The following is a 26,761-nucleotide window of genomic DNA, read 5'->3' as shown; positions in this document are numbered from 1 at the left end:
ATCATTGATATTTCTATCTCTCTCTCCCTCTCCCTTCCTCTCTGAAACCAATAAAAATATGCTTAAAAAAAAAAAAAAAGAAGAAAAGAAAAGCAGGAACCAGCTCAGGGAACAGACTGGGGTTCCAGGTGGTTTTCAGCAGGGGCGACAGGTCACAGGGAGCACCCCCGCACAGAGCCAGTCTCCCTTGGCCGTCTGCACACCGTGATGCTGGCAGGCTGCTGATGCGCACAGCAGGCACCAGAAGGAAAGGGAGCACGCTGACCTGACCGGGGACGACTGGTGGCTTCTAGGCTGGTGCCCGTGCGACTGTGCTGGGGCTTGGGGACAACAGGACAGAAAGTCTGAAACTGGAGCTCTCTGGAAAAACAGACAGGCTCTATGTTCTACACCCAGAACGTACTTCTTCATGGTGTTTAAAGAAGGGTATACAAAGGGCTACTTCTCCATACAGAGGAGGAAGAGATAGGGGAAGCGTGGCCAGGAAACGAGAAAGGAGGTCCGTGAGCGAGGACAGGAGGAAGCGCGTCTCGTACTTGCACAAGTGTAGGCGTCCTTGCTGGTGAAGGCCTTCGCACACTGGCTGCAGCTGATGGGCCCCACGACGGGAATGGCACTGAACGCGTGGCCGTTGAGGAGCTTTTTGTCCTTCTCCTTCTCTTTAGAATCCTTCTCCTTCTCCTTGACTTTATCTTTCTCTTTCTCCTTTTCCTGCCGAAGAAAAGAATCAATGGTTCACTGAACACTGGAAGGCCTTCCCTTCCCCTGAGCCACCAGGATGCCATGTGGTCAGCAGTGGTGGGCGAATGCTTGGAACAAAAGTCAGGCACACTGTCCTGGACAACTTATGTTTTACTTTATTTTTACATTTTGTTAATCCTCACCTGAGGATATTTTCCCCATGGCTTCTTCAGGAAGAATAGATGGGAGGGAGGGAGTAAGGGAGAGAGGGAGAGAGGGAGAGAGGGAGAGAGGGAGAGAGGGAGGGAGGGAGGGAGGGAGGGAGGGAGGGAGGGAGAGAGGGAGGGAGGGAGGGAGGGAGGGAGGGAGGGATGGAGGGAGGGAGGGAAGAACATCAATTGTGAGAGAGACACATGGATTGGCCACCTCCCACACGCACCCCGACTGGGGGGCAGGGAGCTAAACTGCAACCAGGTATCTGCCAGAAACCCAGGTATGGGCCTTGACCGGGAACTGAACCTGTGACCCTTCGGTGTGCAGGCTCACGCTCTAACCATTGACCAAAACCGGCCAGGGCAACCATTTTTTAAAAATTAACTTGTAAAATAACACAGGAAGTCTGGTCAGGCTAAGCAGCTCTGTCGCTGGCTCACTCAGTGCTTGTTTGCACCGACAAACACCATGCCCAAGGCCCAGCACCGGAAAGAGGCCTCCAGCTCTAGGGAAGGTGTGAGGCGTCTGGAGTGGCCCAGAACCCTCCTCAGGACACCAAAGCACAGCAGCGAGCAATGTGGGGCAGAGGACGGCGGGAATTCGGGAGCAGCCTGAGGGAAAGGACGATGATGGAGGGGCACAAACGTTACCGAGGTGCCTCTCCGACTTCCTACACCGATCACAACCACAAGTGAGGGCACGTCTCTGAGCTGCCTCCCTCACTCCAGCCAGAAGTATCACACCCACATCTACACGGTCTGTTTTTACTCATTGGAATTCCACGGTTCACAGATGTTCACGTGGGCCCAATTTTCAAACTGGGGGAGGAGGAACTTAATGTTGACAACGTAAAGGTTGTTTAGGAGCACGGTCAGCGCATTCAGCTGGCTCATCAATAGCAACGGAGAAGTTTCCTTTCAAACCCACTGGACCGTGAACTACGAGCCGCACAGTAGGAAGAACGCACTTCGTGGTTCTCACAATCACTACCTGTGGGGCACCCATTTTCCAGGGAATGCAATTCTGTTGCTGCAATCTAAAAAAATTCCTGGGAAATGAGCACCCAAAGCCAGTGATAATGACCACCACCGAATGCCTCACCTTCTGAATCAACGCCTTCCACACACGCTATCTCATCTGATGCAGCAGCTCTGAAGTAGGCAGGGTGGGCACTGTGCTTCCCATTTTACTACTGAGAAGATCAAGATCAGTAACAGCTACATTTCTGAATAGCTCCCATGTGCCATGCACTGTCAAAAGCAATTTACATGCATTTTCTCACAACCACCCAAGGAGTCAGTAAAGACTAGTTACCACAGAGAGACGGTGAATGCCGCACTTGAGGCCACACTAGTAACTGCCCAGCTGGGATTACGATGCAGACCTGGCCGACCCTACAGCTCAGCTCCCTTCATGTCATTCCCCTGCCAGGAGCCGGAGAGGTTTGTTGACGCACAAAAGGTCACACGGCAAACGATGAGCAGAACCCAGGCCTCCCGGCCTCCTGCTCAGAACCGAGATGGTGACTGTCTGCTAAGTCTTCGGTGCAGGCAAAGTCCTTTTTAGCAGAACACACAATAGAAACCTAAGCACTGAATTGCTACACTTTAAACTATAAAAAATAACAAGAGAGGAAGGGAGAGAAACTACTGTACTTCACTTTACAAAACAGGAAACTGTTATGAGGGGAAATTAGTAACCGCTAAAGTACATAAAGCTCTAATAAAAGTCAATAGCAAAAATTAAGTTTATCAAGTAATTTCTTTCTTTGAACTTAATTTTGTTGAAGGCTTTTCCATACACACACACACACACACACAATGTTCATCTGAAAAGCACCTGACTTTATGCTCCAGAAAGCTATGCATGCTCCAAGAGTAAAACAAATCTATGGCAACTTATTCCCGCAAACCTTGCAATGACTTTCAAGTCTGAATATATAACAAATAACATCCCCATCCTTACAACAACCCAAAGCCGTCCTTCCAAGGATAAAACAAAACAAAACAAAACAACACACTCCACTGTCTCTGTGTTTATTAAAGTCAGTGCTTCAGAGAAGCCAGGCTCTTACCTCCCCATGTTTTGATCCTATGAACCTCACTGTTATCTGGGGTACTTCATAAAACCGACCCCATTTTACCGACATGACTGACCCCCATGCCAGGAAAGATGCTCTCACAGAAGGAGGGGCTCATGCCAGCAGGGTCGAGCCCAGCAGCTTCGCGCTGCCATTAGAGAAACCTTCAGAGGAAGCCAAGACTGGTTGAGAAAGGGAGGGTGGGAGGGAGGGTGGGAGGAGGGAGGGTGAGGCAGTGGCTTCCTTAACACAAGCTTAACTATTTGAATGCTGCCCGTAAGCCAACTACCCTAGTGATGAAGGACACAGGAAATGAACAAAACTAATTCCCCAAAATGCAGTGTGTGTGGATGGTGCTGAAGCTGCAGGATGAGAACTCTGACAAGGATTGAGCCAACGTTTTAACACTAGAAGCTAAGCATGCCTTGCCCTGGCCAGTGGTTACAGCGTCAGCCGTGGCCTGAAGGGTCCTGGGTTTGATTTCGGTCAAGGGCACGTATCTTGGTTGCAGAGTAGATCCCCGCCCTGGTCGGGGCATGTGGGGGAGGCAACCAATGGATGTGTCTCTCTCACATCAATGTTTCTCTCTCTCTGTCTCTCTGTCTCCCCCTCTCCCTTCCACTCTCTCTAAAAATCAATGGAAAAATATCCTCAGGGAAGGATTAACAACAAAAAAATTAGAAACAAATGCCTCATTTTATAAAAAGCATTAGACAAACAATTGAATTTTTTAAAAAAATCAGAGAACACTCTGGACAACTGTGAAACAGGCTGGGATTATGCAACCTGTCGCGTTGCAGATCTCAAAGAAGGTATCGGCGAGATTAGGAATCTGTGTGAAACACTGCTGACCGTGTCCTAGTTGTCTGCAGAGGACAGCTGTGCGGCAGGCAGGTCTGAAGAGGGCCACCCTCTCTCCTGTGAAGGGGAACATGATGCGGGTATGCACACTGGTGTCTGAACGCTCTGTAGCAAGCAACTCACTTAGGAGGAAACAGTCCTCTCTGTCAAAGGCACTAGGAGACAAAAGCAGAAACTGCCAGTCTTCCTGTTGTGCTTCCTGTTTAGGCTCCCCGCCTTTCAAAAACACAACCAATACATTTATCTATACCTCATGCCACCTACTGATAGCTCTTAAAGGGACATGTGAAGATCAGTCTCAATTTCTCAAATCCTACATGTATGTAGCTACAGGCAAACTGTATTATCCAGAAGAGGAACCGTCAGCCACTCAGTGGCTGGCTTTGGGCTCCTCTGAATATTATATAACAACTGTTTATTACCATATATTTAAAATTAACATAATGACTGTAATATATTTCAGTTAATAACTTCAAATTACTTTTGTATGTCTATATATGGTCCTTAATTATAAGGAAAGTAGAAATTTCCAAATCATTTCCAGAGACTTTATGAAGAATTAGAGGTGGTGATTTGATATAACCCTCAGAAAATGCTAAAATTTTCCCTTTAAAAGTAGGAATGCCTATATTGTACATCAATACAAACAGATGAGATGAGCTCTAATAATATCTCTTTAAAAAATAATTTAAAAGTAAAAATGTGTCATTTTCATAAAAATAGCATTTCTAGTGTTTTAGCATTATGGAAAAGTCACATTATTCAATAACTACGAAAAGCAGTAGAGTTCGTGTCATCACACTAAGAAATTATTCACTTATTTTTGTGTTATCATTTAGAGCAGCAATGTTCAACCTTTTCCATCTCATGGCAAACATAAACTAATCACTAAAATTCGGTGGCACTCCACTCACACTGGACGCCTATTGTTGTGTTGGCTGTTGTCACATTTTTAATTGACAATCTAAGGGAAAAGAGGTCAGAGCCTCTGCCTAAATACTCAGGAATTGCTTGTTTTAACACTGTCACACACTGGTTTAGAGAATAAATACTTCTGCATAATAACGCTCTACTGTTAGTGCAATGACATATAAAAACAGGGTATTAATGTAACTTAAAAATGTTGCTCTGGTCTGTGTGGCTCAGTGGCTGAGTACTGACCTATGAACCAGAAGATCACGGTTCAATTCCTGCTCAGGGCACATGCACGGATTGTGGGCTGAGGATCCCCAATAGGGGCCAGGCAGGAGGCAGCCGATCAATGATTCTCATCATTGATGTTTCTATCTCTCTCCAAATCCCTTCCTCTCTGAAATCAATAAAAAATATATTTTAAAGTTGTATTGCTTCAGTATTTCTTACTATCACTTGGTACATTGACAAAAGCTAAAATGTTCTACTGGAGGTTCTAAAACAATCCTATTTAAAGTCAGCTAGTAACAATTACAAAAGGTGACTCTTAAACCTCTTAATATATTTGGCCACCGGGGGTACTCTAAACATCTGAGACTATGAAATAGATTGCAATCAAGGTTACAGACTTGCAATTTTTCGAGGTTTCCATGGCTAGAGATGCACTAGCCCCCAGAGATCCAATCTTGGAGCCGAGAGAGAAAGAGGAACCATCTCATTGCAAAAGAGTGTTGTCATTTTGACAAGAGGTCAGCAGATACGATTTCTGCCAGTGATGACAGACTTCCCTCTCACACCAATTACCTCCTTTCCCCCTGCCCTTCTCTTCATCCTCCCACCAGTAAACTCTAGTCCTCTGAGATTATTAAGAGAGTTAAAAAAAAAAAAAAAAAAAAAAAAAGACACAGTTCAGTGACAGATTTTGTTTAAGGGTGAGCCTGAAACCTAGAGGACTACTTGCTGGAAGTCGACCACACAAGGTTCTGCCTTAATATCATCTGGTTCTTTGTGCTTCATTCTGTGAAATAGGGAGGCTGGGGCTTTTTTTAAAGGTCAGGTTCCAGTTTCTTAGTTGTCTTTTTAAAAAAAAAGTATTTTTATTGGTTTCAGCGAGGAAGGGAGAAGGCAAGAGAGGTAGAAACATTGAAGATGAGAGAGAATCATTGATCGCTGCCTCTCGCACCCCCCTCACCGGGGATGGAACCCACGACCCGGGCATGTGCTCTAACCGGAAATAGAACTGGTGACCCCCTGGTTCATGGGTCAAGGCTCAGCCACAGACCCACGCTGGCTGGACCAATGGCACTTACTTTGCTCTTCTTACTGCTGGACATTTTATTCTTGATGTAGCTGAAAGTGCGGCTGACTTTTGTCCCACTCTTCACTTCGAAGTCTTTCTTGGAGGGGCTCTGCGGTAGGAAACTGTAGTTCTCTTCTGTTATACTAAATAAAAACAAAAAGATTGATTTTGAAAAAAAAACAAAAAAACGACAGAAGTTATTTTTTTTTAATTAAAACAGCTTCTCCATCCTTCTTCATGAGCATTCTGGTCAGGTGTTCGTGTAGCTACGCGTCAGTTGCCTTATATACTCACATGGAGATGGGAGGCAGAGTAAGAGGCAGACGGGGCTGCTGAGCATTTGATACAATAAGGTCGGAGGACAGCCTCCACAATGCCCATGTTCTGTTGCCAAAGGCACTGTATCATCTCACATTATCACAAGAAGGGGGAGTCCAGGACAGAAAGAGACTTTGAGAAAGACCACATTCATACAACTTTTATTACAATATATTGTTATAACTATACTATTTTTATTATTGTTCTCATCTCTTACTGTGCCTAATTTATTAACTAAACTTTATCATTCGTATGTATATATAGAAAAAAATACAGTATACATAGTGTTTGGTACTATCGCTGTTTCAGGCAGCCACTGGGGGATTTTGGAATGTAGCCTCTAAGGAAAAAGGGGACAGACTACTGTACACACACACACACACGCCCCAAAATGGTGTTAGATTTATGAAGTAAAAATCCCCGTAAGTGAAGAGCACACAAGTTCATCAAGTCAAACAGAAGTGTTTCTCATGTGAATAAATGCAAGCCCTTTGTCATTAGAATAGTGTAAAGAATAAAAGTGGGAAAAGTACTGAAGAGCCCTAACCGGTTTGTCTCAGCGTCAGCCTGAGGACTCAAGGGTCCCAGGTTCGATTCCGGTCAAGGGCGTGTACCTTGGTTGTGGGCACATCCCCAGTAGGAGGTGTACAGGAGGCAGCTGATTGATGTTTCTAACTCTCTATCCCTCTCCCTTCCTCTCTGTAAGAAATCAATAAAATATGTTTTTTTAAAAAAGTACTGAAGACATTATTTAAAAAGGATACAGTCTTCATTACAAACCACTTCTAACCACCGTTCCAAATTTCTCTCTCAAAAAAGTAAGAACCCAATGAACTCAATTAACTTAATTAAATGCCACAACATTTTGGATTCTCTGCGTTTCCCCTTGGGAAAAGGAGTAACAAATAAATGGAAAGTACCTCTCCGTCAGATTAGCGCTGGTGTTGTGGAAAGACCGGGAACCTAGAACACAAAAACGGCAGAGAAATAGTGAGAACCAAAGGCTTGTACCCAAAAGAGAGAAAATGTCTAAAATGTTTACAATGACACAGATGAAGCAGAGACAGCATCTGAAAGCCAGTGTGTGGTGCCTTCTCCTCCTAAGGGTTTGGTAGAAAGAAAATGAAACTTGAAACCCTCAAATTAGAACTATGATAGGGAGTGAATTTCCCAGGACAAATGTTTAATCCAGGATTCAAGTAATAGAACAAATCCCAAATTAAGAATGTTTTTCTAATGTTCAAACATACATAAAACATGTTTAATTCTTGTTCTTATCAAATTCAGTTCCTATTGGCTGGCCATCATTCATAGATGATGTCACAGGAAGAATACAAAATAGGAAATTAAATGTCATATTCAATGTGCTGTTTACTTTGCATTCAGACACTTCTATACTAAAAACCTAGCTAATGTGTGTGATATTTTCCTGCGCGTTCCTGGGAATGGGTGAGCGAGCAGGAAGCGGCATCCGAGCTGGCGTAGGAGGCCTTGGCCGTGCGTGTCTCTAACTTGGGCTGAGATCTCAGGATTTCGTTTCCTCGTCTGGGGAAGGAGGGGATGACACAGATGTTGAGGTCCTCTCCAGGCTGGTGCTTGATAAACTGAGTAGTGCAGGCCCATCCTCCTCCTTCCACAACGCCCGGACCAGACACTGAAGGGTCATTAAGACGAAGGCTGAGCCAGGCCGGGGCTCCCCTGCTGCTGCTTTTATCCTGGGCCCTCCCCCGTTTCCCTGTCCCCAGCTTTAATAAACGCCCTCTCAAAACAAAGAAAACAAAAAAAACTAAGGCTGCATTAGACAGCAGGGCAGTAAGTAGAACAAACAGAGGGCACACCGTTATTATTAACCCCAAAACTCCCAAACTGTCCTAGATTCTGAACAGAAATGCAAAATTGTAGTTATTACTAAGTACATAGCCAACAGGCGGGAACACTGCATAAGAAACTTAAACTCCGCATCTTCTAATGTGTGCCTTCTAGTTTTCCGTTTACCTCAGGGGTCCTCAAACTATGGCCCGCGGGCCACATGCAAATACAAATATTGTATTTGTTCCCGTTTTGTTTTTTTACTTCAAAATAAGATATGTGCAGTGTGCATAGGAATTTATTCATATTTTTTTTTTAAACTATAGTCCGGCCCTCCAACGGTCTGAGGGACAGTGAACTGGCCCCCTGTTTAAAAAGTTTGAGGACCTCTGGTTTACCTGTTTGGCGATCTTCTATTTCACTTAGGATGCATGGTTACCAAGAAACCCATAAGAGTGAGATCTGGGGCCTGCCCCTCAGTTCTGCCTGGTCTAGGTGTGAAATCAGCAGCATTTTAACCTTAGGCCTTAATACACTTACACAAAACAAACACCCCTCCCTGCAAAGGTTGGCTGACATCAGTGGCGTTAGAACTTTCTCCACCCACAGGAGCCCTGAAGGCTATATGCAGCATTAACTCTCTTGTGCACTTAAGCAACTACCTAGTAAGTCACCACACGAGTCATTTTAACAAACTGAAAAGAAAAGCCATAAAAATACCAGCCAGCACAGAGACTAGCCAGAAATAGGCTCCCAGCAGATTTCTGTCGAATAAATTAAAAAACTGTACCAATAGTATGTAATTGAACACTGGGAGGCTCTGACTCCTGTAAGAGCTTTCAACCTTCCCAATGCTGAAAACTTTTTTCACTCATTTACTATGATCTTTTAGAGCTGGTTCTAAAAACAGACCTTGATCTCAATGGCTCTGAGTATGAAATAACCAACGTTATTTCCATCAGATAATTAATGACAAAAGCAAAGCAATCTCTATTAAATTAATTTGTTAGTAAGTTTGTGAACACAGCATATTCACTGTCTGCCTTGGGAAATTCACAGTGTACCTTACAGCATCTGAAACCTGCTTAAACCAGTTTCTTCCATTTATCTGGCCATGAAACAACCCTTCCGTGCCTCCCCGCCCCCAATGCTCACTGGTGTTTCTGAGTTTAAGGAATACGTTTGGAGGAATGCTGTATTCTTGACTCAAAGGTTTCTTCAAGCTCCTACACCTTTATGAGCCCATCATCGCTTTCACCATCACAATTTTCTACTAGTGGCAGAAGAAACCCTACTGGGGCCTGTTTTATCCGCCATGCTGACCTACTTCCCACACTATTATGAATACATTGAGATGAAACAGCCTTGTCAGGTTTTTAAACTGGGTAACGTCAAATAAGAACATATTGATCTGAAACCTACAGTGTAGGAAAAGGACTGGGGGGGGGGGGGGGGGGGGGCGGGGGGGGAGTTCCAAGGAAAGAAAATAGGAGGAAAAGGCAAGAAGAAAAAAGTTCAACAGGAGCTCTTAGATACCCCGAGTGGACATGTAGATATGTGTCCCGTGAGACAAAATCAGTGAAACAAGGAAAAAGGACAAGTGCGTGATCGAGCGGAAAGTTCTGTGAGGTCAGCACCACAGAAGGTACGAGGCGGGATGGGAATTCCCGCCTGTGCCTCTGGAGGCACCTGTGTCCTGGGCCGGTATCTCATGCCCCGGAACCGGGCCACTGGATTAGTCAGTGTAGGGCGTGTACAGAGGACAAGATGGTTTTATCCGAATTAATGTCAAAGCAAAGCGTGAAGACAAATGTTTAGGAAAGGCGGCATGCAGGGGGGGAAAGCCCCCGCCAGCTTCTTAGGACAGAGCCCCGAGCATTCCCAGTGCTGGTCAGAGCCTGGAGAGCAGCCGCCGGACAGCAAAGTGGCTACTTACTCTGCAGCTCCTCCTCCTCATCACTGGAATGGGAAGAGCCGAGAGAAAAGAGAGTTTTAGACTTAAGGAGGAGCGGAGAGATGCTGACGGAGAAGGAGATCCGCCGTGCGGGCTGCGGCTGCGGCTGCGCTGAGAAGTGGTTAACGGGAGACGTTAGAACAGGCCTCGGTGACAGCAGGACGAGGGAACAGGCACCTCCAACCCACGCGGAACAGAATAACGTCACTGGCCTGTATGGCTCCTGTCTAGGTAAGCGATGCAACTTATTCCCATGTGCATCTATTTCTGAATACGCAGAACTCAAAGGCAGCTTAAAAAAATCCCTAAAACAAGTATGTACTCATTAGATTATGAAAACAAGAAGTAAACTGTTTTGAATGGTCATAACTTATGGCTGGAGTTTCTCTTCCATTCAAAGAAAAGCATCAGGACTCCGATGCTCTGCCCGCCTCTTCACCAACACGCTCTTCAGTGAGGTCTCTATGAAGCATTTCATTCAATGAACTAATCAATTTAATCAACCTAAGTCACTGCACTGCCCTCAGATAAGAAGCCCAAATCCCTCAGCCCTGCTTCCCACATACTAATTCACTTAGCAAATTCCTACTTTTGTTGTGGTCTGAACTTTGATATTGCTAAACGCAAATTAAAGAGTGTATGTATGTATGTAATATAAAATATATAATACATACATGCACTTAACTATGCATATATTCCACACTTGTTATTGAACTGAAAGACCAATAGAAAAAACTCTATTTGCCTGACTAAACGTTTGCCTGACATATCTATACCTGTTATCTTTTCCTTACAGTGTTCTAAGAAAGTAAATGCAAAACCATCAATTCTCATCCCACTGTACACAGTCAGAAAAAGAGAAAGTGAGCAGAGGAAGTACAGGTAAAAACCCTTATCAGCCCTGACTGGTTTGGCTCAGTGGAAAGAGCATTGGCCTGCGGACTCAAGGGTCCCAGGTTCAATTCCGGCCAAGGGCATGTACCTTGGTTGCGGGCACATACCCAGTAGGGGGTGTGCAGGAGGCAGCTGATCGATGTTTCTAACTCTCTATCCCTCTCCCTTCCTCTCTGTAAAAAATCAATAAAACATATTTTTTTAAAAAAACCCTCATCAGTCTAACTTTCTGGAGATGCACCCTGACCTCTAGCCACCTCATTGGTGATCTCGTTAGATCTGGTGCCTATTACGTATGCAAGCGGCACAGTTCAGCTCTTAGGGCTGACTTCGCTTTCATAGTCTAATGCAAACTGTTCAATTACAAGCCCGTGTTCCCATCAAGGGACATATCAGCACTCAGCCAGCTCCCACACGTGGAGTGAAGAAGGCACACGGATGACGTGAAGGACGAGCACAACCGGTCTGTTCTCTGTGATAACCATGCAAAACGCAGGGGGAATGAAACCCCATCAGAGAAGCCTGTGAAGTGAAAACATCTCGGGGGACACCTCTCCTTTCAACATTCCCGCCACGAATGCGCTCAGTTCTTCCAGGGATACAACCGATCAAGCAGTTCCTCTACCCTTTGCCGGCATCTGCTGGATGCGAGCCATGAAAAGCTTAAAAACCGGCCTGGCCGGTGTGGTTGGGCGTCAACCTATGAACCAGGAGGTCAAAGTTCGATTCCTGGTCAGGGCACATGCCCAGGTTGCAGGCTCGATCCCCAACCAGTAGGGGGTGTGCAGGAGGCAGCTGATCAACGATTCTATCTCATCATTGATGTTTCTATCTATCCCTCTCCCTTCCTTTATGAAATCAATAAAATTTTTAAAAAACAAATACAGAATTATTCTGTACAGCAAAAATGAAGTTAATTCTTAAGTTCTATCCGGAAACTATGTAAGTCTCCACCCAGTCCTGATGCAAGCAGGAGAAATGCTACACACATTTCCTGGAGCGGGTTCGCTGAGGGCCGCCCTGCCGGCACTTTCCCACACCACACAGGCAGGGCCAGGGCTTCTCTGACCCTCTGGAAGGAGTCGGCAAGTCATCACGTTCATCCATCAACGCGGCGAGTCGAGGACCTGAGTTAGGAAGCTTTCCCACCCAGTGTTCCCGAGTGAGCTGCCGCCCGTCTAGTTTTCCGCCCAGAAAATGAGACAGAAATACTTTAGTCACCGCCTTTACTCAGTACTTTCCTCTACATCACTGGATTTTTGCAACGGATCCCGGCTTAGAAGTAAGGCTGAGTCTGTCTGTTTTTCTAACCTAACAAATGATACATGACATTTCAGATGGCAGCTCCGGGAATGTGCACTTTCAGAAATGCCCAAATGTCCAAGACCGGTAGAAGCAGCCAATTTCTTTGAAGGAAGAAGACAGAGCAAAGGTAAAAGCTGGAAAGTAGTGACAGAGGCTGATTGTAGGAAGTATTTTGCTCCCAGACAAGGGTGTTCATTAGACGAAGCCATTTAAAGAACGCGAGGGACAGTGTCCTAGTTTCTTTAACATTCTCAAAACTCTGGTCCGAGAAAGATGGACCAGGCTGCTAAGAACTTTAAACCTACAATTAAGCCTTATCACATTATATCTGAAAATATGTGGAAAAAAACTTTAAGGTCTCACACTGACTATTCGTAACACCGAAAAGTGAGTTTCTCAAAGAACAAGGTGCCTTTCTGTGGCCAATCCCTGGATCCCATGCAAATATGTCTTTGAGCATCTTCCCATGGCAAACGCCCTGTGCAGCATCTCTGCTAACTTTTGGGGACTCTCAGTGAAGAATTCTTTGTACTGTTTTTTCAACTCATTTTAGAGCCTACAATTATTTCAAAACAGTTTTTAAAAAGCGTGTCTGGTTTAGGCCCCCAAATATAATAAATTTACAGTATTCAGGAGATATTTAGGTAGTAAGAGGAAGAAGATCACAAAACTGAAATCTACCTTTTCTGTTTAAATCAGTGGTTCTCAACCTTCCTAATGCCGCGACCCTTTCATACAGTTCCTCATGTGGTGGTGACCCCCAACCATAAAATTATTTTCGTTGCTACTTCATCACTGTCATGTTGCTACTGTTATGAATCGTCATGTAAATATCTGATATGCAGGATGTATTTTCATTGTTCGCGACCCACAGGTTGAGAACCGCTGGTTTAAATGATGAGCCATTCATGCAGAGGAAGAGGCAAGCAAATTTTGGAAGGTAATGTTAGAGGGAGTAAAAGTGAAAAAAAAAAAAAAAAAAAAAAAGACAGAAAAAGGGTTAAATATAGTTAATTTTTTTTTTTAAGGAGCATACTCACTGTCGAACCCAGGGTGGCTGATGGTCATTAAGGAGACGGACTTTGTCAAAGTGGAAGAAACGGCTGACGTGCAGTAGTTGAACCCCTGTTGTTTAGATCGGTGACAGGCCTGCAAACAGAAAGTGGAGAGCGGTTCTAAGTGCTGCTCTCATGTTCCAGATGAGCACAGACTTCACCTCCCAGCCCGAGCCAGGGAAGGCAGGCAGCACCAGGCAGCAGCGCGGGCTCTGCAGTCAGACCCCACTCAGCAACTGCTCAACTGCACACAAGTGACTCATCTTTTCTGAGCCTTCCTTTCTTATCTGTAACCTGGGGGCAATCAGAGTATCCATCCCTTACAGTGGCAATAATACCATAGTAACGTTTCAAACTGAGTGAGGGTTTGGTTTAATTGACACCTGCTGAATGCATAATCAGGTAAAAAAATTTCACTAGAAATATCAAACAAGCTGTAGTTCTTATTCTTTGAAAACCTAAATGTCTCTTACAGAAGTACAGTAATAATATTCTGATCTTAAAGAGTTGGAAACAATTTTTAAAAAAAAGAGTTGGCAACAGCTGGACGCTGTGGCTTAGTGGTTGAGCATTGACCTATGAACCAGGAGGTCACGATCAGATTCCTTGTCAGGGCACATGCCCGCCCAGGTTGCAGGCTCGATCCCCAGTAGGAGGGGCATGTGGGAGGCAGCCGGTCAATGATTCTCTCTCATCACTGATGTTTCTCTCTCTCCCTCTCTGAAATCAATAAAAATGGTTTTTAAAGTATATATCTTTTTAGAAGAGTTGGAAACAGAGATGCAAGAAAAAGAGTTTCAAGATCACAAGCAAAGCAACCCTGTATCTGGCAAGAAGCCTAAATCTCCTCACTTCCTCTTCGCAGCTCAGACTGCTTCTCTACGTGAGGGTGACTGAAATGGGATCACTGAACTCCCTCAGCAAACTCATTGCGGCTTCAAGGCCATTTGATCCCACCAACTGCAGAGGTTCCTGCAGCAGCAGCTCTGAAACAGCATGCGTCAGTGTCCCCAGCACACTTCTGTTGTTTGGGGAGCTCGTTCTATCGGGTAATAAACCCTTCCCTTCACAGCAGGCTGAAAGCCGCCTCCTTCTGACTTGCGAGTTGAAGGGAAGCAATGAAACCCCGTTACTAGCGTTCACTCCACTGGAGGACACTGAGGACTTCTGATTATTTAGAGCTGTTTCCTGTGTAACCATGGAGTCAGAGGCACCGTTGCTATGTTTCCAATACAACTGTGAGGTCTGAAACATGACCTCAGGGAAAGGCAGAGACTTTTAACAGGAAGTGGCTGCAGACAACTTGTCCACATGAGATACAAGAGCTTGAATACCAGCTCCGAAGTTGCACACAAGATAAAAACTGTAAGTTATAGCAGAGGTGCAGGAAGGCGAGGCGACAACCCTTGAGGCCTTCAATTTGCTTTTCATTAGGCCTGAATTCCCTCAGGCCTGCACGTGACCACAGGGACACACTGATTACTAAGGTAACCCCCCTGGTGCAGGATTTATTGGGCCACATCATTGCTATGTAGTAGGAAGCAATAAAAATTAAATTTCTATACAAAACCTCAGTTGCCTATTCACGGTACAGGCTGTTTAACATTTTTGTTTGCTTGTTTAATTAGAAATGTTTCGGGGGTGGGGGAGGTAGAAGAGGGTATTGGGAGGATAAACAGTGATGGAGGGAGGATTGACATGGGGTGGTGAACACACATACAATATACAAAAGATGTATTGTAGAATTACACACCTGAAACCTATATAATTTTATTAATTGTCACCCCAATAAATACAATAAAAAAGAAATGTTTCACTAGGTTTCACTTAAACCTCCATTCGCCTATCCAAAGCCAGGTGTGTAGCTTTTTTGTTTGCTTCTTTAGAAATGTTTTCACTTGGGTGTGTGTCCTGGAGGCTGCTCAGAAATCAATTCAAAGTCTCCTCTGCCCAAGAGGCTGGGAGAGCGCTGGGAGCAGCACAGGTGACAGCAAAGCACATAATTCACATTCTCAACCCCAAACCGCCCCCTCCCCGAGGGGTTGTCAGAAATGGTGCGGATAAGGAAGGGCTTAAGGTGAGCACTTAGAAAAGGACACTTGATTTGGAAGACAAGGAAATCATGATCTTCAAGACAAGGATGTTCAAGAGAGTCACCCTGAGAGACAGTAAGAGCTGATCAGGGCTGAGACTAAGAAGGCAGGCGGGTAGATGGTCTCTCAAGAACGTTGGCAGCGACAGGGAGGAGAGCGAGAACAGTCCTTTCTTAGACAATGTGATGAGATAAGACATTTCTTCCAGGAAGGAGCTGCTTGTGATATGCTTTTGAGAACTGGGAGATTCGTTAATGCTGTGTAACACCTTCTGAGACTCATTTTACTCCTGGCGTGGTAAAATAAGTTCTCGGAAAAGAAGGGAAATCTCAGCTTAATATCCTGGGTAGGCTCCTAATTTTTTAAAAAGTTGCTTTGCCCTAGCCGGTTTGGCTCAGTGGATAGAGCGTCAGCCCTGGGACCAAAGGGGCCTGAGTTCGATTCTGATCAAGGGCATGTGCCTTGGTTGAGGGCAACAACCCTGTCCCTGAGCGCCCCGGTCGGGGCACGTGCAAAAGGCAACCAATTGATGTGTCTCTCTCACACAGATGTTTCTCTCTCTGTCTCTCCCCCTCCCTTCCACACTCTCTAAAAAAATCAATGGGAAAATATCCTCAGGTGAGGATTCATGGGGGAAAAAAAAAGTTGCTTTGATGGTGTATTTAAATCTATGCAGATTAATGATACTCTTTAATTAGTATTAAGTGCTAAAATCTGGCTTTGAACTAGATTCAGGGTAAGTCATCATAGCTGCTAGCCTCACATTAACATGGCTATTGCCTTCTTTGTTCCTAATGTGAAGATATAGTTAGGAAAATAAAATGAAGGTTTTCCAAATTAGCAACATGTCCGGGTGTCAGCCTTACCTGATGACCAAACATCCGATGTTCTCTCTGGCCCGATTCCAGATCCTCTTCTGAAAGGGACACCAGAGAGTCACCCCGTTCCTCACCCCCGAACGGGTGCCTGAGCTCTTTGGCGTTTGCAGAATTTCCTTCCAGAGATGAGGATGGCGTGTTTCCGACCCCAGCGCCTCCTGCCAAGCCTTCTAGGCTGAAACTGAACAGAGCACAGGAGTTCATTCCCCCATTTCCAAGTCTCAGAAAGAAAGGGGGTCCAAAGCCCCGTGAGCGGTATCTCTCTCGTATGTTATTTCCATGCCACATGTCAAGGCTGCTACCAGGGCACAGCACAGATGCGCACCGCCTCCCTTTCCCTCACAGGCCATGGGATGCTGAGAGAGAACACTGCACACAGACTTTCTTACCTCATTCAACTGTTCAAATATTGGACCATCTAGGGCAGTGATGGCGAACCTTTTGAGCTCGGTGTGTCAGCATTTTGAAAAACCCTAACTTAACTCTGGTGCCGTGTCACATATAGAAATTTTTTGGTATTTGCATACATAGTAAAACAAAGACTTATATTTTTGATATTTATTTTATACATTTAAATGCCATTTAACGAAGAAAAATCAACCAAAAAAATGAGTTCGCGTGTCACCTCTGACACACGTGTCATAGGTTCGCCATCACTGATCTAGGGTCATTTTCTCAGATTTTTTTTCAATAGATCATATTGACAGACTATACTGATGTTTTATTTATGTGTTTTCCCTTGATCTTTGCCGAACTCTAACGCTGCTAATGCCAAATAATCGGATGGCACACAGAATATGAGCGAAAGGAACTGTAGAAGGCACACGGGAGACTCAGATGTGCCCCCGAGTCCACTAAGGAGACCTTCGTAACTGTACATTCAACTCGTCTGGCTGAGCTTCATAGCTTCACAGGTAGGCATCCACCCCCAGGAAACCCAAGTGCCACTTATAAGCGTTCTCATCTGTGAGCGCCTGGTCGCACAAATGCTCCACAGGTCCCTGCCACTGTTAGTTGTAGACAGGCACACAGGGCACCTTAAGGAACAAAAGCTGAAAGCCACTGAGTCTGAGAGTCCTAATTTTTTGTCCTGATAATGACTGGGGCGGGGGGCGGGGGGTGAGGGGTATCTCTGCGTTAAAGAAGTTTGTGGTTTGCAGGGTAAGAAGCACTTCCTATGAGCAGGTGGCTGCAGAGAGAGGTCCTTGGGTTTCTAGCCAGAGCGGCTCACATCTGTTACAGCTACAGAGGAAGCTGCTTTCCAATAAGTAGCTGAATTGTATTGGAAGGGAGACTGGAGCTATTTAGTTCTTTCTGCTCAGGCTGTACAGTTAATTGCTACAAATAATTCACAAATGCCAGTCCAGAAAGGCTTACATTTGCTTTTTTGTTTCACAAGTTACTTACTATGAATTGAAACCATATGCCTCTATTTTCTCTAGTGGGTAAATTAAACAATGAGTTTTGTTTTCCTGATTTCAATCTGACAATAGAAATCATGACTAATGCCGAGTACGAGTCATGTCTCTCGTAAAAGCCATTTTTTAATACCAGGAATAAGAAGACAGGCTAATGAAGAAGAAATTTAGTTTTCTATTGTGAGTGACTTGTAAAGCCTGAGAAAACCAGATCTATGCTTCCCACAAAACTCAACCCTGAAAATGTTTTAGAAATTAAATCTGGCTACTCAGTGAAGAGAACATGAACCTCGGAGTCTGAATTTGGGATCTAAAGCGATGGGTGGGACTTGGTGTCAGAAGGGGGAAGGCCTAGGGTCTGGGAATGAGGGAAGACCAAAACACAGAGAGACGTGGGCGAGCACACCATGGAGCCAAGTCTACAGAAAACACCAAATCACAGCCTCTGGGCACAAACGGGATGCGCAGGGCACACCAGCCGACTTCTGTGCTGCACCCCTCAACCGGATTAGCGATGCCGAGAGCCAGGCCAGGGGACGGTGCGCGCACAGACAAAGCAGGCCGCATGTGCGATCCAGCCAGGGAAGCCAGTCCAAGCCAAGCCCACGCGCCACACTGTCCCCCGTGACGCTGCACACGCAACGATACCATACCTTCGGTAATTAAAGTCGGCACTCAGGGCAGCAGAGCACTGCACACCAGAGGGACACCAGCTCATACTGGGGATGACATCAGAGACAGAGATGGAAACGGAGGGAGAAAAGAGGACACAGGAATGGGGTGATGGGTTTAAAAAGAAAGGACAGTTAGAGACAGATGGATTTATCTGAACGTCAAAAAATTAGAAGTGCAACATTGTTTTAGAAAAAGGCTAGAACAAAACCCACGGAATCTAAACACTGTTCTATTGATGTCCCTCTACATGATGTCTTGGGAGTGACTATGTGACGCTTTACAGGATGACAAATCCAACCGGAAACGCAATTACTTCTGGGGAAGCCTGAACACACAGCCCACCCTACTGGCCTCCTGCCATGGAGGGGTTTCAGCCTCCATTACTGGGGACGGTCTCTCGGATACCCCCACACTCCCTCACCGCGGCATCTCCAGGCCTTGAGTAAAAGGAACAGTGACAGACTACACTGTGGTGGCAGCTCACTGAGTCATCAGTTTTTTTCATGTGTTTCCAGTAAGGATCCATTTAAACCAGACAATTCATAAATCTTGCATAATAAGGACACCCAGTCAAGACTCACATCCATCTTCAAACCCTACTCTAGGGGCTCTTTATGCTAAAGATGAAGTGTGTAACAATGGTCACATTTCCTCGAATTTTAATGATAATAAAGGGATTCTTTTTTTTTAAAATATATTTTTATTGATTTCAGAGAGGAAGGGAGAGGGAGGGAGAGATAGAAACATTAATGATGAGAGAGAATTACTGATCGGCTGCCTCCTGCACGTCCCACACTAGGGACCAAGCCTGCAAGCCGGGCATGTGCCTTGACTGGGAATCAAACCGGTGACCTCTTGGTTCCTGGGTTGATGCTCAACTGCTGAGCCATACCCAGCTGGGCATGAAGGTATTCTTTTAAAGGGGTTATATCAGACTCAGGAATTTGTCTTCTGAATTTTCATACAAAAATTTAAAAATCCATTTGTTCATCTACTTCCTTGATTATCTCAGCACTGATGTTTATTCTCAAGCAGCAGGGACAGAAAATCTGGGGCTGAAAAGGCTAAATATAACCAGCTAGAAAATAATCAATTCAAAATATCAGTTACTCTGTAAAGGGAACTGCATCAACAGGTCAGGATCTTTTATTAACAAAAGCTGTCATTTAAAAATAAACTGCTATCGCCCTGCCAGTGTGGCTCAGTGGCTGAGCGTGGACCCATGAACCAGGAGGTCACGGAGCCATTCCCGGTCAGGGCACATGTCCAGGCTGTGGGCTCCATCCCCAGTAGGGGGCGTGCAGGAGGCACTGCTAATCAGTGATTCTCATTTTTGAGGTTTCTATCTCTCTCCCTTTCCTCTCTGAAATCAATAAAAAAATATTAAATAAAAATAAACTGCTATCATTTGGGCTTAAAGTTCTCTGTGACATGCCTTTGTTTTCACAAGAGGGACAGCAGTAAAACTACTCAGCTCCCTCCTGAACCTTGGAAATGGGAAGACCCACAGACACCAAAAGCCCCTCATATCTTGATAGAGCAGACCCTTCTCAGTGGTTTTGTTCTCTACGGTTTCAGTGACCAGGGTCTAAAAATATTAAATGGAAAATTCCAGAAATAAACAAATAATGAGCTTTAAAGCACGTGTCTGTCTGAGCAGGGTGACGAAATGTCTCCCCACCCCACTCTGCCCACCCGGAGCTGCAGCATCCCTTGTGCAGCTTCCCCGCTGTTCTCGTTCCCCGCTGCTTAGTCAACTCAACAGCCGCCTCGGCTAGCAGCCTGACTGTCTAGGTATCTCAGCGCTGTGTCCAAGTTACCCCGACTTACTAATAATGGCCTCAAAGCCAGTCACATCACTTCTATGACAAGACATTGCTATAACTGTTCTCTGTTATTAGTTGTTCATCTCTTACTAAAGTTATAAATTAAACTTTATCATAGGTACATATAGAAAAAACAGTATATCTATAGGGCTCGGTACTATCCACTGGGGTCTTGGTGCATATCCCCGGTGGATAAGGGAGCACCTACTAACTTTCTTTGGTTGACAAATGGGGGTTTTTGAGAGAGGAGAGGAGAGGAGAGGAGGAAAATATAAGAGCTACCCCTATGGCCCTTGTAAAGTAAAAATCTTTAATATTACTATAATTTTTAAATACTTTCCATTGTAAAACACTCTAAATCAGATTATATTAACAGTATAAAGGTCGAGGTGCGGAAGCGGAAAGTAGACATACACAGCTGAGGCACAGCTCCAGCCTGGAGAGCAAGATCAGACTGACTGATAACTCACTGGTGTGAGGAGAAGGGAGCCTCCACGCAGTGTTCAAGCAAACACGAGACTCAGATTCTTTACAATTGTTAACTGTAAATCTCCAAACTGTTCATAAAGAGGCATCTTACATCTAAATATCCAACTTATTAATGACACAATGTGGTTAACCAGTAACTGAGCATACATTCCCAAATTATCAATTACATGTATAATTTTATTGCATAGAAATAACCTTCTTCTACAGACTTAAACATTCCTTTCCTCTCAGAAATGGTACGTGAGAGACTGGGATGAAATGTAAGATGAAGAGGACGGAGAGCCACAGGCAGACAGACAGCAGGACATGCTTTCCCAAGAGCCCAGAAGCTGCAGATGGTCCTACGGCAGCAGGAACACAGCCCTTCCCGCAGCAGCAAACACCTTCCACAAAGAAGGGTATTTCTGAGAGCATCTAATGTCCCCGATTCCTCGGGGGGGGGGGGGGGGGGGTACATTTACTGGTTCTTGGGCTTTGTTTTCAAATTAGAAAGTCCTAGATTAAAAATAATCCCCATTCTTCTCCCCCATCTTCTTTTAAAATATATTTTTTTATTGTTGATATTATAGATATCTCTTTTAATACTTGTTGGAATGTTCCACTTTTACTAGTTAAGGTTTAATACAAAACTTACAAGTATGCCTCGGCCTCTTCCTACAGAATATGACTGAGGGTGAAGCTGTCACCCAGTGGCCGGAACGGCTGGAACTATTTGCTAACTTGGACGGCACCCAGCTACTTGCCATCTTCCCGGGTCTTCAAGTGCATGGTTTCAATGAGTTCCGATTAAAGGACTCCCATGGGGAGCCTGACGTGACTTATGACCCGTTCCTCTGAAGAAAACCTTCACCAGAGTCATGGTTATCTGAGATTCATGAGAATATTTGTATTTGAGCTCAATTTTGCACTTAACTCTGGAGTTAGAGGGAGCAGCCACTTGAAAGACACAGTGGGAAAGAGCACTATTTGCCTGCTTCCCCACAAACACCGTCAGCTAGTGTTAACAATCCCTCTTTATGCCCGGCTGGCAGGGCGCAGTGGTTGAGTGTTGACCCATGAAGCAGGAAAAGTCACAGAGCGATTCCCGGTCAGGGCATATGCCTGGGTTGTGTGCTCAATTCCCAATCGGGGGCATGTAGGAAGCAGCCAATCAATGATTCTCTCTCATCATTGATGTTTCTCTCTCTCTCCCTTCCCTCTCTGAAATAAATAAAAATTTTTAAAAAATGTGTTGAAAATATTCTAGGGCCTTAATTTAATTCTTTTAAACTTTGTATTAAGCAGGTATTTCTGGTTCTCCCCCCGCCCCGTTTTTTGGAAAGAGAAAAACTCCTCCCTCTGGTCCATTGGAGAGGCACCGCGTCAACATGTCTTCAAACTGTTCTGGAGAAAGTTGGGGAGAACCTATTATCACAACTTCAGATTCAAGAAGCTATTTCATAGGGAATGGGCATCAGCAATCAAGTTCCTGTATCTTATCTGCCTGAAGCAGATGTGACACTATTGGAAAACAGCTGCTGAATCTTGGAATAAGCAGAATAACGAGAGGCTGGTTAGTAAATGCTGAGGCAACATGGTTAGTCCAACGAGTGAATGAACTCTGTACCTTCTCCTATGAATGGGAGGTCTCCTGACAACATCGCCAAGAACGCGCATTGAACTGGAAATGAATGGTGGGAGAGGTCAGTGTGAGGTGGAACAAAATGGATACAGACACATGGAACACACAGACATCACACCAGGAGAGATACAACCCCAGAGAGAAACAGCAGGGAGTCGGGGGTGAAGGGATGTGGAATGAGACAAATATCAGACCCCAAGGGGCCAGGCCACTTCCGTGGAGGCCTAGCTTGGCTCCCTCCTTGCTCCAAGGAATTAATCAGATGACAGGGAATGAGGTTTACTCAATTATAAAAGTAAAAGGATCGGGACGAACAAAGGCCATTCAAAACTTACAAAGGGTTTTCTTAACACTTAAAATTTCAGGCTTCACTGTATGCAGGAATACTATGAGCATTAGTCCAACTAATTAAAAGTGAAACCCCATCCCATTATCTCCAGAGGTCCTGGGACAGTGATGCTGGGTAGTCCTTAATGCAAAGCTCAAATAGGAGATTCTTATTAAAGGCTGAAAATACAAATAATTTAGGTGATAGGTTCTTCTCTTAGTTCAACCAAAGGATCACTATGTAATCCTGGGCAAATCATTGAATCTGAGCTTCAATTTCCTCACCGGAGCTAAATGATCCATACAGTCCCATCCAGCTCAAACCAAGGCCATGGCAAAGGGATCCACAGGGGTTATAAAGAAAAATGATTTCTATATAAAGCAAACACTCATTTCTTGACACTTATCATCTAAGACGAGGACATGTGGCTGTAAGAATCTTTCCCTACACCCTTAAGTTTTCTATTGGTGTAAATGCTTTAAAGAAAAGAAAAAAGGTACAGCATGAATACAGCTGAAAAGAAAAGCTTTTAGAAAATGCTTTTTATGTAATTTAGGTGCTCAATCTCTCACCAACGATAACCCCAAAGCAGAAACTCCTCAAAAACAAGCACACAGAGACTACCAGGCAGCCGGCACCTCACCTCCGGTGGCTCATTTCTCCATCGCTGGCCGCATTCTTGCCAGGACCCCAGCTGTGCCTCCGGAAAGGGGACAGAGAGCGCAGGGAGCTCCTCAGCACAGAGCAGTTGGCAGGCACTTCGGTGATGCTGTCCATCTCCTCCTCCTCCATCTCACCTGAGCCGGCAGGCTCGCTCTCACTCTCTCGCCCCTCCGCGCCCACCCCGGGGCTGTAGAAGCCGTCGAGGGACTGCTGCTCTCTGGACCGGTGCAGAGCTGGCATCTGGGGGAGGGACACATCGCTGCCATGCGAAGAGTGTCGGTCCAGGGAGGCAGTGTCGTCGGTGGAGGAACTGGATCCGGTGATGTCACAGACCGACTGCTCTTCCTCGGGCTGGAACGGGGAGGAAGCGAATGTGGTTGAAGAGCAGAACCAAGAAGACGGCCTATTATCCCTATCGAGCCAGTGGCATCATGGTGGGCTGGATGGGCAAGATCGCATGGGCTCCAAGAGAGGTTTCTTTTTTAAAGCGTGATCACAGCTGGATTAAATAGCCTCCAGTAAAGGTAGGGTCCAGGGCCTATGCTCTTTCTGCCCTCTAGGGGTGCTAGACTAGAAGCCCATCAATTGTCCCTTTCTAACACAGGTCAGTTCCTTCAGTCAATACCCCCAACTGAAATGAAGGGAGCCCTATGTCTCTGGGGTTCTGCTGAATCAAACGCTAAATTGATATCCTATTAGGTTCAATTCTCACAAGCCTTACCTAAAAACAAGGTTGTGTGCTTGGCTACAGGGATGATGTGCTGAGGTTAACATTCCAAAAGCAACCCTGTGATTGTTTTTAGTGGCCTTTTGAAAAAATGTCAGGTTATGAGCCCACCTAAAACCTTCCATAAGTGCCCAAATTCTGGCCACAAATTCTTAAATATAAGAGATCTATGCCCGGTCGGCGTGGCTCAGCAGTTAAGCATTGATCTAGGAGCCAGGAGGTCACTGGGTTCGATTGCCGGTCAGGGCACGTGCCTGGGTTGCAGACTCGATCCCCAATAGGGGGTGTGCAGGAGGCAGCTGTTTCTCTTTTGTTGATGTTTCTATCTCTCTCTCCCACTCCCTTCCTCTCTAAAAATCAAATAAGATACAGGAACTTGATTGCTGATGCCCAAAATCAATATATATATATATATATATATATTTTTTTTTTTAAAGAAATAAATTTATTCTTTTTTCTCACTTCACTGAGAATTGGCTGAGTATTATCAGGCCGAAGTGTACATAAAATAATCCATAAAGTGATGGGGCGGGGGCCGGGGTGGGAGAATAAACATGAAGCTCATAACACTCACCAAAAAGTCATAATATTTCGCAGGAGGCAGACTGAATGGGATTATTAAGTTTGTGACAAACACGGAAGGCTGTTAAAGGGACCTCTGTGAGACCAGAGGCCCACTGATGGCTGCAGGAAGTGACCTAATGCACACTCATGGTTCGCATTAAAGATGTTGCAATGGCTCCCCCACAGATTGTATTTCAGAGGAAGGACATGAAGAGGGCTGGGGCCGGGAAGGAACTCGGGGCGGCCTGCTGTTGCGCAGCACACATTCGATGGCCACCGAGAAAGACTTTTAAGTAGCGGATGGGCCGTCTGCCACTGCTGTGCGTCTATGTGAATCAGTGGCTATTAAAGCAGGTGTTGGGAGATTGAAAGCAAAATCACAGAAAATAAATAAATTTTAGAGTCAGGTCTAGGAACACGTCTCAATTCTGTTGCCAGCAGAGTAATTCTGAGTAAACTTTACCCACCAGAGCCTCTATTTCCTGAGGACTCTGAGGATAAAACCACCCACCATACAGCATTGCTGGGATCATGAAATGAGATCACACATTTAAAAAAATTCAGTGTCGAGCGAATAGTAAGTACTCTGTAAATATTAGCCCGCCTCTCTCCTTCTGTCCATATGTAAAGCCTTGGTCTTAATAATGCCAGAGAAAACATTACAAAACCTCTCTTGGCCCTGACCAGTTTGGCTCAGTGGATAGAGCGTCAGCCTGCGGACTGAAAGGTCCCAGGTTCGATTCCGGTCAAGGGCATGTACCTTGGTTGCGGGCACATCCCCAGTAGGAGATGTGCGGGAGGCAGCTGATTGATGTTTCTCTCCCATCGATGTTTCTAACTCTCTATCCCTCTCCCTTCCTCTCTGAAAAAAATCAGTAAAATATATTTCAAAAAAAATATTAAAAAAAACAACAAACAACAAACAAAAAACCTCTCTTGGGCACATCCTGGGAGAGGAACCACTAAGAGGAAGAGGCCACTGGACATCCTGGAGCGGGCAGGGCCAGGTGGAAAGAGCACCGGCCTCCTGCTTTCCTGAGGGCTCGGGTGTGAAACCAGGGAAGACCATTCGGGGAGTAAAAATTGTATCGCAGGGTCTGCGTGGCTCAGTGGTTGAGCGTCAACCTAGGAACCAGGAGGTCACAGATGAATTCCCGGTCAAGGCGCGTGCCTGGGCTGTGGGCTTCATCCCCAGTGTGGAGCCTGTAGGAGGCAGCTGATCAATGACTCTCTCTCATCATTGTTATTTCTAGTTCCCCCTCTCCCTTCCTCTCCGATATCAATAAAAAAATATGTATTTTTAAAAACTGTACCTATCTGGTCACCCTGAAAAAAAACAATTGCTAAATCTAGCACTGGTATGAAACACTGGTATGAACAATCTTATAAATGCTTCTGGCAGTTTGAAAAGCAGGTAAAACATACAAAATGCTAATTCTGCGTAGCTAGGAAAATCACTCAGTTTAGGGAGCAGAAATAACTACCATTCTGTAGAGATGGTTACATCCAGGGAAGGTGTCATGCACTAGGAGGCCGCAAGCATTTCTAAGTGAAGACTTTCCCATTTTTATCAGGTTTTTTACTACACACAGAAACGTTTAACAAAACACGTGCGTATCCATGACACCATTCAGGGATTATCGATGATTCAAACTTAAAGCTGGAACGCAGAGATATTATCTAATCTATTTATCTCAGACAAAAGCAATTTATTTTCAAAGATCAGCATCTCTAGAATGGCATTCAGCAGAGTGTGTGTGTGTGTGTGAGTGTGTGTGTGTGTGTGTGAGTGTGTGTGTGTGTATGTGTGTGTGTATGTGTGTGTGTGTGAGTGTGTGTGTGTGTGAGTGTGTGTGTGAGTGTGTGTGTGTGTGAGTGTGTGTGTGTGTGTGTGTGTGTGTGAGTGTGTGTGTGTTGGGGGGTAGGGGGCTGCGGCAGGAGATTGGTGGTACAGGTGGAGGAGACTTTTGAAGTCCTTATAATGAAAACCTCAAAATTACAGTGAAAATTACCCAAATTCTGGTGGGGTTTTTTTTGTTTGTTTGTTTGTTTTTAAATGCTATTGGTTTCCCTCTTCCTAAATAACTCCAGAAAAGG

The 26,761-nt window shown here is 45.0% G+C and overlaps 1 protein-coding gene across 11 annotated transcripts in view; it reads right to left on the bottom strand.

Annotated features, from left to right (window-relative positions):
- The window catches only part of AKAP13 (A-kinase anchoring protein 13), a 160,205-nt gene that overhangs the window by 30,351 nt on the left and 103,093 nt on the right, over positions 1-26,761 (bottom strand). For 6 of the 11 annotated variants that reach the window (XM_070400388.1, XM_070400389.1, XM_070400391.1 and 3 more), the window contains 8 exons: positions 23,354-23,724; positions 22,368-22,421; positions 18,425-18,490; positions 16,342-16,534; positions 13,368-13,476; positions 7,286-7,328; positions 6,058-6,190; positions 537-711 (listed from right to left, as the gene is read on the bottom strand). In XM_070400388.1, coding sequence (XP_070256489.1) covers positions 537-711; positions 6,058-6,190; positions 7,286-7,328; positions 13,368-13,476; positions 16,342-16,534; positions 18,425-18,490; positions 22,368-22,421; positions 23,354-23,724 — 1,144 coding nt within the window. The remainder of the gene's footprint in view (positions 1-536; positions 712-6,057; positions 6,191-7,285; positions 7,329-13,367; positions 13,477-16,341; positions 16,535-18,424; positions 18,491-22,367; positions 22,422-23,353; positions 23,725-26,761) is intronic. The other 5 variants (XM_070400397.1, XM_070400398.1, XM_070400400.1 and 2 more) reach the window with 2 other exon arrangements.

This window comes from Myotis yumanensis, unplaced genomic scaffold (genome assembly GCF_028538775.1).
Source record: "Myotis yumanensis isolate MYYU_CA2020_CCGP unplaced genomic scaffold, mMyoYum1.0.hap1 SCAF_20, whole genome shotgun sequence".
Taxonomy (NCBI): Eukaryota; Metazoa; Chordata; class Mammalia; order Chiroptera; family Vespertilionidae; genus Myotis; species Myotis yumanensis.
This window is presented reverse-complemented; position numbering and strand designations above follow the sequence as displayed.